We start from the raw sequence: 14,451 nt of genomic DNA, 5'->3' as shown, positions 1-14,451 counted from the left end.
TCCGTATCCCTCTATTCCCATCCTATTCATGTATTTGTCAAGATGCCGCTTAAATGTCACTATTATCCCTACTTCCACCACCTCCTCCGGCAACGAGTTCCAGGCACCCACTACCCTCTGTGTAAAAAACCTGCCTCGTACATCTCCTCTAAATCTTGCCCCTCACACCTTAAACCTATGCCCCCTAGTAATTGGCCCCTTTACCCTGGGAAAAAGCCTCTGACTATCCACTCTGTCTATGCCCCTCATAATTTTGTAGACTCTTTTTGACTACTAATTTTGTAGTTCTTATGTTTTTTATACCCACTTGAGGGGCAGGCATGTAGCATCTTTTCCTAAAGAAATACACCTCCGACAGTGCATCATTCCCTCAGTACTGCGCTGGAGTGTCAGCCTAGATTATGTGGTCGGGTTGCTTGAGCATACTGACTCCGAGATGGAAGTGTTTACACTATGCCAGGGCAGAAACATTATAAAGACATCCCTCAGCTTGTTAGCAACAGAACACACAACCTTGCATGGATCCTCCCACCACCTTTCTGTCTTGTGCTGCACTCAATCAATTCAGCAGATTAAAACTCTACATCAATGGGTCTCTGTTAATTGGTCAGCGGGCATTGTCTGAGAGAAAACGGCATTTGATTTGATTTGCAAAATAGGAACAACGCTTAAAAGAAGTGACCAATTGTGAAGCAAATAGGTGTTCTTGACAGTGATACGGATGCAGGATCTGGCCCTGTCCTCCGCTGATTCGCCTTTATTACTTCCCACAGGTGAGTCCGTATCATTCACAGTACAAGTGCGTCAGGTGGAGGACTATCCTGTGGATATCTACTACTTGATGGACCTCTCGTTCTCTATGAATGATGATCTGAAAACCATCGGGAACCTTGGCACAAAGATAGCCAATGAAATGAAGAAACTGACCAGCAAACTCCAGCTGGGCTTTGGAGCTTTTGTGGACAAGCCCCTTTCTCCATACATGTATATAACAACAGGAAATGAAATTGCAAACCCCTGTCAGAGGTAAGGAAGGAATGATTTGCATATATCTATGCTTATGTTCTTTAAAATAATTGAAGAAAACTGTGCGGACCAGGCAGATAGCGGCCCCCAACGAATCTCGTATTAATGGTCAAAAAACCACTAGACAAATAACTTTCTCTCTTGTTCATAAATGAGACTTGCACACAAAAGCCTTGCTCCACTGCAATGCTGAGGGATTGCTGTATTGCCAGAGGCACCATCTTTCACTTGAGATTTTAGGCCAAGGCCCCATCTGTCCACTCAGGTGACCATAACAATCTGATAGCTCTACTTTGAAGTAGGAGTTAACTCGCTGTCTAATTCTCTAGTGGTGCATGAAGGCAGAATTTCGCCGATTTCCATAGCGAGTAATTCTGTCACCAGGGGTTTATATCTTGAGGGGCCCCACTCCACATCAAACATGGCTGAGCAGGATATCTCCCACTCTTACCACCAGACATTGGTGTGTTTCGAAGGGTTTGCAGGTTGATACTCAACCTGTTTGACCACGTTATGAACCTTGGCTATCAAGTCCTGGAATGGAATTCCAACCCGGAACTTCTAGCTTAGAGGCAGGGATGCTACCCACTGCACCACAAGATCACTGTTATCCCACTGTCCTGGCCAATAATTATCCCTCAACCAACATCGTTTAAAATAAACTTATTTTTTAAAAAAGGGTTATCTGGTCATTATCGCATTGCTGTTTGTGGGAGCTTTTTGATGTGCTCATTCAACATACAAATTGGCTGTTGGCTTTCCTGTGTGACAATAGTGATTACATACCCAAAGATACGACATTAGCTGTAAACTGGGGTTCTCAGGGGGTGGGGTCATGGGGAGAATGGAAAAATGGGGGTCGGCAGCAAGGCCACAAGGGGTGGCTGTCAACGCCACCCCCGTGGAGCTGGGAAGATTGCAGCGGAAGCGAGAAGAGGCCCTCATTTGGTCGTCAATTGACCACTTAAGGGGTTTAAGTAGAGGCGGGGTGAGATGGTCGACCATGAGCCCTCCCACCCAGGAATTTCTTCCAGTGGAGGCAGGAAAGCGTTGGGTATCAATCCCGATGCCAAATTCTCAGGACTGCCTGCCTCGTTCATCACCCCCTGTGTAGAAGAAGGTTCGAGCCATTAACATCTGCACAGATGCAGCCTGACCTGCTGAATATTTCTGACTTTATTGCAGATTTCCAACATCCGCAATATTTTTATTATTGTACAGAACTGCTTTACATTGATTGTTCGGGACAGAGTTGAAGAAAATGTAATCAGCAACAAGTCAGAAAGGGTTAGAAACACTCAACAGGTCGATGAGCACTGGCAGAGGGGAGGAGAGAATTACTAGTTTAGGTGTAGACCTGCCATTAGCTTGATGTGTAACTTGTATTGTACTTGGCCTGGGAGAGCTCAGTATTTAAATAAAACAGAGGAAATGTCCCCTTCCCGGTATAATAGACCTCAGCACTGAGGACTACCAGGGACAGATTTAAGGAGGAGATAGATAGTTTTTTATTAGTAGCGCGATGAAGGGTTATGGGGAGTGGGCAGAAAGGTGATGAGGCCGAGAGGAGATCAGCTATGATCGTATTGAATTTCGAAGCGGGCTCGAGGGGCTGAATTGCATCTCCTGCTGTTAGGGGCGCCACGGTGGCACAGTGTTTAGCACTGCTGCCTCACAGTGCCAGGGGCCCGGGTTCAATTCCGACCTTGGGTGACTTCTGTGTGGAGTTTACACATTCTCCCTGTGTCTGCATGGGTTTACTCCGGGTGCTCCGGTTTCCTCCCACAGTCCAAAGACATTCAGTTTAGGTGGATTGGCCACGTTAAATTGCCCCTTTGTGTCCAAAGATGTGCAGGCTAGGTGGGGTTATGGGGATAGGGTGAGGGAGTGGGCCTGGTTGGGTTGCTCCTTTGGAGGGTCGGTGCATACTTGATAGGCCAAATGGCCTCCTTCTGCATTGGAAGGATTCTATGCATTATGTTCATATTATGCTCTTTGGTTAACAGGCGGACTTTAATGAAATGGAATGACTTGAGACACTGTGATTACACTTCTTTCAACTGCGAAGGTTAAGATGAAATATAACGATGTTCAAAATTATGATAGGATTTTGACAGAGTACGATAAGGAGGGACTGTTTACAGTCCCAGAGGGCACAGAGTTAAGATAATTGCCAAAAGAAAACAGGGGGAAATGAAGAAAATCATTTTTAACCCAACAAGTTGCTACAATTTGGAATGCGCTGTCTAAAAGGCCTGGGAAAACCGGGCTCAATCGTAAGTTTAAAATGGGAATGGATAGATACTTAGAAAAGTTGTCAGAGATTAGGAAAAGGAGCAAGGGTGTGACACTAATTGGATAACTCTTCAAAGAAACAGCACAGGGACAATGAACCAAATGGCCTTCTTGTATGTTGTTAACTTTGAAGCAGAAATGAAATTCAAGACCAATGCTTATTAGGATTTTTGCAAATTTTTTAAGGGTTCATATACCATGTGCACCGATGTTTGGATATAGAAACGTGCTCAAACTGACAGAAGAAGTGAGCAAGTTTAATGAGGAAGTAATCAAACAGAAGGTCTCACGAAACCGCGACACGCCGGAAGGGGGAATGGATGCCATACTTCAGGCTGCAGTGTGCAATGTGAGTAGAGCTCTCAGACATCTGCTGGAACTCCTGCTTGAAGCAGGTTATCAGAGGGAAGCACCCACACCGTAGAGCACTTCCATTAATAGTTCTTGCAGGACAGTGGTTAGCACTGCTGCCCACAGTGCCAGGGACCCGGGTTCAGTTCCGGCCATGGGTGACAGTGCACGTTCTCTCCGTGTCTGCGTGGGTTTCTTCCGGGTGCTCCGGTTTCCTCCCACAGTCCAAAGATATGCAGGTTAGTTGGATTGGCCATGCTAAATTGCCCCTTAGTGTCCAAAGGTTGGATGGGGTTATGCGGATGGGGAGGGGAGTGGACCTGTGTAGGGCGCTCTTTCAGCGGGTCGGTGCAGAATTGATGGCCTCTTTCTGCCCTGTAGGGATGTGCCCAGCTTTCACTACTCCCCCTCTCCTGCTCCTGATATCATGTGTGTGGCGGGGTTCAACAATCAATTCCCAATTCTGGACAGACCCGTAAAGGAGGCCACCTGCATGTAGAATTCGAACAAAATGTCAATACAGAAACAGGCTGTTCACCAGTCTTGTTTGTTATTTAACCCTCACATTTGGGTGTCACGGTGTCACAGTGGTTAGCACTGCTGCCTCACAGTGGCAGGGACCCAGGTTCAATTCTGGCCTCAGGTGACTATCTGCGTGGAGTTTGTACATTTTCTTGTGTCTGCGTGGGTTTCCTCCGGGTGCTCCGGTTTACTCCCACAGTCCAAAGATGTGCAGGTTAATTGGATTGGCCATGCTAGATTGCTCCTTAGTGTCCAAAAGGTTGAGAGGGGTTGCGGGGATTGGGTAGGGGCCTGGGCCTGGGTGGGGTGATCTTTCAGAGTGTCGGTGTGGACTCGATGGGCCAAATGGCCTCCTACTGCACTGTCGGGATTCTATGATTCTATGTGCTCTTGCCCAAATCAAATGTGCGCCATCTGCCTGAGTATTGGCAGTCCCAATATTGACACTCTGTTTGGTAACACTGGCAGTCATTTAGAGTGTCGCAGTCCGCGAGATTCAATTTCCATCTGACATCCACATTAAAATGAACTGTTATCAGGCATATAAAGCAAAGCTTATTTCTTTTGGCTTTTGTGTCCCAGAGTCCTGAGGCCAATATTAGCAACCTAACAGTAACGCCCAATAGAAGTGAGCCCGCTCTGCTCCCGGGATTGAACCTGGGACTCTCTCACCATGTGTGGTGGTGCTTTGACTATGAGATCATCGAGGAGACCAGGATTTATAAGCCCAAATAGGCCCAAATCCCACCAGGGTAGCGGGTAGAATTTAAAATCATAAAATCCGGACAGTGCAGAAGGAGGTCATTTGGCCATAGAGTCTGCACCAATCATCCAAAAGAACACTCTACCTGGACCCAATCCCTTGCCCAATAAAATGAATTCAATTAAATAAATTAAAATATTTTCTCCATAATGATGGCCGTGACAACTATTATCTATTGTGGTAAAAATGTAATCTCGAAGGTCTCTGTCGTCCGTACCCAGTCTGGCCTACATGTGACTCCAGGTCCACAGCAACGAATTTGACATTTAACCACCCTTCAAAATGGCTTAGCAAGCCACTCAGTTTGAGGGCAATTAGGGATGAGCAATAAATATTGGCTCAGCCACCAACACCCACATCCCATATAAGAAAAAAGAGAAAAAATAAACCTTTGCCCCGAATATCTCAGTAACTTCCTGGTTCATGAGGAATTGAGAAGGAAACTGTTTTGGTTTCTTTTGTGAGGGCCACGAAGAATCCAGCACGAGTTTTAAGGATACAAAGTAATAACATTTATTTACAATAACATATATATATAACAGCAGCAGCAACTTCCCTTGTTGCACACTCCTTCCTGCTGGTTCCTAAACTGGCCAGCTTTATTTATACGAGGAGTTTACTAATGGTTTCTCCGCCCCCCTCATTGGGGAAGCTCATACTCCCACAGGATTGTGGGATTGTCATTAGTCCCCAGCCAATGGTAAGTAGGCAGGTTATAACAGTTTCATGAAGAATGGCCTAGCATTCAGTTGCAGATGGCTAGGCGATATGTGTTGCGGCCTTGTCATTGAAGCCATATCCTGCAATTTATTTTTAAAATAGTATAAATTGAGTGTCTTTCCAACAAAGAGGAAATAGTCCTTCTAGCCCCAGAAATTGGGCTTGAATCCAGCCTATACTGATGCCAGTGAAGTTGAATACCACTAGATAATGATTCCATCAGCCCTGAATGTGGTTGATGAGAAGAAGATCTGTATATTGGCAGTGTGGGGAGTGGAAGGTGTCTGCCTCCTTTCCACTTTGTCACACTGTTTTTCCTGCAGATCAGGTTACCTCATCCCTGGCTCAAAGGGGACTAGTGATGATGAAAGAGCCATGAGTAGTGAAAATAAATCAAAGAAATATGAAAATAGGAATAGACCATTCAGCCCCTCCAGCCTGTATACAACATGTTAGATGACTATTACACAGTCTCCATTACTTAAGTGCTGCTGATAAAGGAAACATGAAATATTTTTGTCTTGCTCTCAGCAGGACACTTTGCGAGAATACCAAAACAAGGGGGAAGCAACCATTTTTATTGTATAAGACAGTGCTCATTGGTTAGCAAATGAACTGTTGATTGGTAGAGGTGTTGCCGTGGTGAATGCACCAGTTGATGGTGACTATCAGTTAACTGCCAAGCAGTGTTTGAAATTTAAACCAGGCACTGACTGGTCAAGGCATTGCCCTGGGAAATAAATCAGCGAATGGCCATCACTTGTTTTCATAGATTATCATAGAATTTACAGCGCAGGAGGAGGCCATTCCGCTCATCGAGTCTGCACCGGCTCTTGGAAAGAGCACCCCACCCAAGGTCAACACCTCCACCCTATCCCCATAACCCAGTAACCCCAGCCAACACTAAGGGCAATTTTGGACACTAAGGGCAAATTATCATGGCCAATCCACCTACCCTGCACATCTTTGGACTGTGGGAGGAAACCGGAGCACCCGGAGGAAACCCCACGCACACACGGGGAGGATGTGCAGACTCCGCACAGACAGTGGCCCAAGCCGGAATCGAACCTGGGACCCTGGAGCTAAAACAGGTGCAATGTGTGTAGATGTAATTTCTGTCTGCAAAAACAGTGCCCAGTGTATTAATATATGTAACTTTCAGCAGTGGAAAATGTGCCACAATGCAAGCAAGACTGACAATCCTAAATTACTTGTCAGTGTAATTTTTAACACATGGAGGATTATTTAGCAAATGATCTCAAATCATGGAATCACATCTAATGTTGAACACTGTGTTTTAGGTTTTACAACCAAGGTCTGGTTGGGTACGGTCTGCACCTGGCCCATTGCGAACAATGGCTGGGACATGCTGTTTGATATGATCTGCATTGTAAATTCTATGATCTATGATCTATGATCTAACTGCCAGTCTTTGGGCCATGCAGCCTACATACCTAGCAGATCGCTGGCACTGAAATTCTTTTTTTTTGTTGTTCTTCAGAACATTTTCCAATTAAAGGGCAATTCAGATGGCCAATCCATCTACCCTACACATCTTTAGGTTGTGGGGGTGAGACCCACATAGACACGGGGAGAATGTGCAAACTCCATACAGTCAGTGATCCGAGTCCCGGACCAAATCTGGGTCCTAGGTGCCATGAAGCAGCATTGCTAACCACTGCGCTACTGCGCTGCCCTGGCACTGATATTCATATACCACATTATTCATTTGTGTGATAGGCAGAGTGTCCTTTTGGCTTGACGGCTTGTCCTGTTAGTGGCCAAAAACAATAAGTGACAGCCATTCGCCGATTCATTCCTCAGGATAAACCAGGGTCAAGCTACCTGGTTTAAATTTCAAACAATGCTTGGCAGTCAACTGTCAGTCACCATCATCTGGTGCATTCTTCATGGTAACACCTCTACCAATCAGAATCCACTTGCACACCAATCAGCATACAATTTTCTCATACAATATAAGTTGTTGTTTTCCCCTTAAACTGGCAAAGTGTCCTGATGAAATGAAAATAGAACATAGAACATAGAAAATACAGCACAGAACAGGCCCTTCGGCCCACGATGTTGTGCCGAACCTTTGTCCTAGATTAATCAAAGATTATCATTGAATTTACAGTGCAGAAGGAGGCCATTCGGCCCCCTGAGTCTGCACCGGCTCTTGGAAAGAGCACCCTACCCAAACTCAACACCTCCACCCAACACCAAGGGCAATTTTGGACATTAAGGGCAATTTATCATGGCCAATCCACCTACCCTGCACATCTTTGAACTGTGGGAGGAAACCGGAGCACCCGGAGGAAACCCACGCAGACACGGGGAGGACGTGCAGACTCCGCACAGACAGTGACCCAAGCCGGAATCGAACCTGGGACCCTGGAGCTGTGAAGCAATTGTGCTATCCACAATGCTACCGTGCTGCCCTTAAGAACAAATAAATCTACACTATATCATTTTACTGTAATCCATGTACCTATCCAATAGCTGCTTGAAGGTCCCTAATGTTTCTGACTCAACTACTTCCACAGGCAGTGCATTCCATGCCCCCACTACTCTCTGGGTAAAGTACCTACCTCTGATATCCCTCCTATATCTTCCACCTTTCACCTTAAATTTATGACCCCTTGTAATGGTTTGTTCCACCCAGGGAAAAAGTCTGTCTACTCTATCTATTCCCCTGATCATCTTATAAACCTCTATCAAGTCGCCCCTCATCCTTCTCCGTTCTAATGAGAAAAGGCCTAGCACCCTCAACCTTTCCTCATAAGACCTACTCTCCATTCCAGGTAACATCCTGGTAAATCTTCTTTGCACCTTTTCCAAAGCTTCCACATCCTTCCTAAAATGAGGTGACCAGAACTGTACACAGTACTCCAAATGTGGCCTTACCAAAGTTTTGTACAGCTGCATCATCACCTCACGGCTCTTAAATTCAATCCCTCTGTTAATGAACGTGAGCACACCATAGGCCTTCTTCACAGCTCTATCCACTTGAGTGGCAACTTTCAAAGATGTATGAACATAGACCCCAAGATCTCTCTGCTCCTCCACATTACCAAGAACTTTACCGTTAACCCTGTATTCCGCATTCATATTTGTCCTTCCAAAATGGACAACCTCACACTTTTCAGGGTTAAACTCCATCTGCCACTTCTCAGCCCAGCTCTGCATCCTATCTATGTCTCTTTGCAGCCGACAACAGCCCTCCTTACTATCCACAACTCCGCCAATCTTCGTATCATCTGCAAATTTACTGACCCACCCTTCAACTCCCTCATCCAAGTCATTAATGAAAATCACAAACAGCAGAGGACCCAGAACTGATCCCGGCGGTACGCCACTGGTAACTGGGATCCAGGCTGAATATTTGCCATCCACCACCACTCTCTGACTTCTATCGGTTAGCCAGTTCGTTATCCAACTGGCCAAATTTCCCACTATCCCATGCCTCCTTACTTTCTGCAGAAGCCTACCATGGGGAACCTTATCAAATGCCTTACTAAAATCCATGTACACTACATCCACTGCTTTACCTTCATCCACATGCTTGGTCTCCTCAAAGAATTCAATAAGATTTGTAAGGCAAGACCTACCCCTCACAAATCCGTGCTGACTATCCCTAATCAAGCAGTGTCTTTCCAGATGCTCAGAAATCCTATCCTTCAGTACCCTTTCCATGACTTTGCCTACCACCGAAGTAAGACTAACTGGCCTGTAATTCCCAGGGTTATCCCTAGTCCCTTTTTTGAACAGGGGCACGACATTCGCCTGGTACCACCCTTGTTGACAGTGAGGACGAAACGATCATTGCCAACGGCTCTGCAATTTCATCTCTTGCTTCCCATAGAATCTTTGGATATATCCCGTCAGGCCCGGGGGACTTGTCTATCCTCAAGTTTTTCAAAATGCCCAACACATCTTCCTTCCTAACAAGTATTTCCTCGAGCTTACCAGTCTGCTTCACACTGTCCTCTCCAACAATATGGCCCCTCTCATTTGTAAAGACAGAAGAAAAGTACTCGTTCAAGACCTCTCCTATCTCTTCAGACTCAATACACAATCTCCCACTACTGTCCTTGATCGGACCTACCCTCGCTCTAGTCATTCTCATATTTCTCACATATGTGCAAAAGGCCTTGGGGTTTTCCTTGATCCTACCCGCCAAAGATTGTTCATGCCCTCTCTTAGCTCTCCTAATCCCTTTCTTCAGTTCCCTCCTGGCTATCTTGTATCCCTCCAATGCCCTGTCTGAACCTTGTTTCCTCAGCCTTACATAAGTCTCCTTTTTCCTCTTAACAAGACATTCAACCTCTCTTGTCAACCATGGTTCTCTCACTCGACCATGTCTTCCCAGCCTGACAGGGACATACATATCAAGGACACGTAGTACCTGTTCCTTGAACAAGTTCCACATTTCACTTGTGTCCTTCCCTGACAGCCTATGTTCCCAACTTATGCACTTCAATTCTTGTCTGACAACATCGTATTTACCCTTCCCCCAAATGTAAACCTTGCCCTGTTGCACTCACCTATCCCTCTCCATTACTAAAGTGAAAGTCACAGAATTGTGGTCACTATCTCCAAAATGCTCCCCCACTAACAAATCTATCACTTGCCCTGGTTCATTACCAAGTACTAAATCCAATATTGCCCCTCCTCTGGTCGGACACTCTACATACTGTGTTAGAAAAGCTTCCTGGACACACTGCACAAACACCACCCCATCCAAACTATTTGACCTAAAGAGTTTCCACTCAATATTTGGGAAGTTAAAGTCACCCATGACTACTACCCTGTGACTTCTGCACCTTTCCAAAATCTGTTTCCCAATCTGTTCCTCCACATCTCTGCTACTATTGGGGGGCCTATAGAAAACTCCTAACAAGGTGACTGCTCCTTTCCTATTTCTGACTTCAACCCATACTACCTCATTAGGGTGATACGCCTCGAACTGCCTTTCTGCAGCTGTTATACTATCTCTAATTAACAATGCCACCCCCCCCCACCTCTTTTACCACCCTCCCTAATCTTATTGAAACATCTATAACCAGGGACCTCCAACAACCATTTCTGCCCCTCTTCTATCCAAGTTTCCGTGATGGCCACCACATCGTAGTCCCAAGTACCGATCCATGCCTTAAGTTCACCCACCTTATTCCTGATGCTTCTTGCGTTGAAGTATACACACTTCAACCCATCTCCGTGCCTGCAAGTACTCTCCTTTGTCAGTGTTCCCTTCCCCCACTGCCTCATTACACGCTTTGGCGTCCTGAATATCAGCTACCTTAGTTGCTGGACTACAAATCCAGTTCTCATTCCCCTGCCAAATTAGTTTAAACCCTCCCGAAGAGTACTAGAAAACCTCCCTCCCAGGATATTGGTGCCCCTCTGGTTCAGATGCAACCCGTCCTGCTTGTACAGGTCCCACCTTCCCCAGAATGCGCTCCAATTATCCAAATACCTGAAACCCTCCCTCCTACACCATTCCTGCAGCCACGTGTTCAACTGCACTGTCTCCCTATTCCTAGCCTCGCTATCACGTGGCACCGGCAACAAACCAGAGATGACAACTCTGTCTGTCCTGGCTTTTAACTTCCAGCCTAACTCCCTAAACTTGTTTATTACCTCCACACCCCTTTTCCTACCTACGTCGTTGGTACCAATGTGCACCACGACTTCTGGCTGCTCACCCTCCCTTTTAAGGATCCTGAAGACACGATCCGAGACATCCCTGACCCTGGCACCTGGGAGGCAACATACCTTCCGGGAGTCTCGCTCGCGACCACAAATGAAGACAAATAGCTTTGACATGTTTCTTTTTTCAGCAATACTAAGTTCTGTACTACCAAAAGACTATCTCCATTATCCTCCTTGGCTTCTTATTTCCGCCTATCCTATGTAACAGAAACCCATCAATGTCTTTTAATTATTTGAAATGGAGCAGATTTGATGAGTGGCGGTGAAACGGCATACATTCTTTGAGCACTTATTTCACAGTTGTGAGACATTCAGGTCTTTAAGGTGTTCAATGAACACAGTAATATATGTTCTATTTAGTATATTTGGGGGGGGGGGAGTGTTTGTAACATTTCACTGTGTGTGAGGACACCTTTAAAGTCTCCCTTTAAATTGTTCTAATAAATCCTTTATTTGTTTCAGGATGATATCGGTTGGCGTAACGATGCCACACACATGTTGGTCTTTGTCACTGACGCCGACTCGCACTTGGCACTGGACGGGAGGCTGGCCGGTATCACTCGTCCCAATGATGGGCAGTGCCACATAGGTCTGGACAACCAATACAACGCCTCCACCATCTTGGTAGGCTCTTACGGGAATATGGTTCTTGCGACACGAGGGTGTGGAATGAGAATAGGTCATTGGTCCCACAGGCAGTCCAATATTTTTCCACTGTACAATCCGCTCCAGCCAGTTAATCGCCTGGGCGAACATTCTGAACGTGTCTTGATTTCCAAAGAGTATTCGTCCATTCTGACCTCCCCAGGTCCACTCCCCTCCCTTCCCTGCACCCACCATGCCATCCCCCACCCCAACCCAGCCATTTCAATGTCTCGCCAGCCCTGCCACGGTGGAACCTGTGGCTGGGGGGTTTTGGGGGGGGGTTTGGGGGGAGCTGAAAAGTTTCCGTCCTTGCCTCTGAGTAAGTTCGTTGTGGCTTTGAATGGCACCCCAGTGCAACTTAGTACCGTGCATCCTACTGGATGAGATGTTAAGCGAGGCCCCACCTGCCTCCTCAGGTGGTTGTAGCACTATTGTCCACTGGTGTCCACAGCTGAGAAGAAACAGATGCCCTGGTCATTTGTGTCACTGTCATTTGTCATTTAACTGAATAATCAGCCAATCGGGTAACAAAGGGCCTGCCTGCTTTCCCATCAGCATGGGAAGGTTGTGAGGGTGTCAGGGAGCCATTAACAGCAGTGTCGGGCAGGGCTTTTGGAGGAACAGGTTCATCTGATGTCTGAAAACAAATCCAATTCGCAAACAGGTCATCATTCTAATCTCTTAAGATTCAGCAGTGAGATATTAAAGTTAAACCATTGCTAAAGAGATGAGCTTGTTCGGTCTGACTTATCGGTCTCACACCACGAGTGCAGAGTTGGGAAATTCACAACTAAAATAAAAACAGCCTTCACTCTTCACACCCACTCACCCCCTCCACACACTCCCCATGCCTCATCCATGTCACTTCATGCCCCCACCCACCCCGCGGTTATTCATAGCCTCCATGCCAACTTATGCCAGATTAGTGCTCCCCATCCATCACCCTTTGCTAGAATAACCTCCCATGCCAACTCACCTGGTATCCAGCATGGGCAGACCTCTGGGCCCATGCCGAGAAGAAATGAATTAAAATCCTTAACTGTCAATTGATGAATTCACTGAAAGTTATATTCTCTTTGATTAATAAAAACCCGTTCACTACATTTAACTTAATGCAACTACTTAATTCCTTATAAAAATAAGCAATTGTACAGCTGGCCCCACTTTAAAAGCACTTTGAGGTGTCAATCAAACTTTGAACTGACAGGGACTCCCACTGTGATATTGATAGGTTGAGCAATCAATCATGCAGCACAGATCCTGGAATGATAATCCTCAGGCTTATGTCAACAGACAACGTGAAATAGAAAGCACTCTTTTATGTGGTAGACATGCTTTTTTGAAATAAAGGGCAGGGAATTTAAACTCCTTAAATGTTTGACAGTTTGACAGCTACCTTGACAATTCCCCTGACAGCTTAAGTTACAAAGAATTGATCCACTTTTTAATGTACATTCTTGACTACCTTTAACAATACAAAAGCGTACTTTATTAAAAAAATAATTTTTATTAAATGTTTTCATAAAATATCAATAACAAAATGAAAAAAAGAACCCAACAGGGTTAAGTACAAAACACAATCTAGAAAAGCAACCCCCCCCATACCGCCCCCCCCCTACATAAATAATAAATTAACATTAACACCCCGACTTAACACAACAGGTATATACACCCCCTCAGACCCTTCAGTGTAAATAACAAAAACAAAAATAAAGCTCTCCCCCCCCCGCTCCGAGCTGCTGCTGCCATTGACCAATGTCTATCGTTCTGCCAGGAAGTCTAAGAATGGTTGCCACCACCTAAAGAACCCTTGTACTGACCCTCTCAAGGCGCATTTCACCCTCTCCAACTTAATGAACCCTGCCATATCACTGATCCAGGATTCCACGCTTGGGGGCCTCGCATCTTTCCACTGAAGAAGAATTCTTCGCCGGGCTACCAGGGACGCAAAGGCCAGAATTCCGGCCTCTTTCGCCTCCTGCACTCCCGGCTCCTCTGCCACCCCAAATATTGCGAGCCCCCAGCCCGGTTTGACCCTGAATCCTGCCACCCTCGACACCGTCCTCGCGACGCCCTTCCAAAATTCCTCCAGCGCTGAGCATGCCCTGAACATATGGGTGTGGTTTGCTGGGCTCCCTGAGCACCTAACACACCTGTCCTCACCCCCAAAAAAACGGCTCATCCTTGTCCCGGTCATGTGTGCCCTGTGCAGCACCTTAAACTGTATGAGGCTGAGCCTCACGCACGATGAGGAAGAGTTCACCCTCCCCAGGGCATCTGCCCACATCCCTTCCTCAATTTCCTCTCCCAACTCCTCCTCCCACTTACCTTTTGCCTCCACCACCGAGGCCTCCTCCTCCTCCTGCATCACCTGGTAAGTTTCCGAGATCTTCCCCACTCCCACCCAACCCCCCGAG

General features: G+C 46.2%; 1 protein-coding gene across 1 annotated transcript in view; it reads left to right on the top strand.

Annotated features, from left to right (window-relative positions):
* Nucleotides 1-14,451, top strand: part of LOC140398366 (integrin beta-3-like) — a 229,271-nt gene that overhangs the window by 102,155 nt on the left and 112,665 nt on the right. The window contains exons 4-6 of the mRNA XM_072486981.1: nt 774-1,026; nt 3,508-3,670; nt 11,852-12,013. Coding sequence (XP_072343082.1) covers nt 774-1,026; nt 3,508-3,670; nt 11,852-12,013 — 578 coding nt within the window. The remainder of the gene's footprint in view (nt 1-773; nt 1,027-3,507; nt 3,671-11,851; nt 12,014-14,451) is intronic.

This window comes from Scyliorhinus torazame, chromosome 21 (assembly GCF_047496885.1).
Source record: "Scyliorhinus torazame isolate Kashiwa2021f chromosome 21, sScyTor2.1, whole genome shotgun sequence".
NCBI classification, from domain to species: Eukaryota; Metazoa; Chordata; class Chondrichthyes; order Carcharhiniformes; family Scyliorhinidae; genus Scyliorhinus; species Scyliorhinus torazame.
This window is presented reverse-complemented; position numbering and strand designations above follow the sequence as displayed.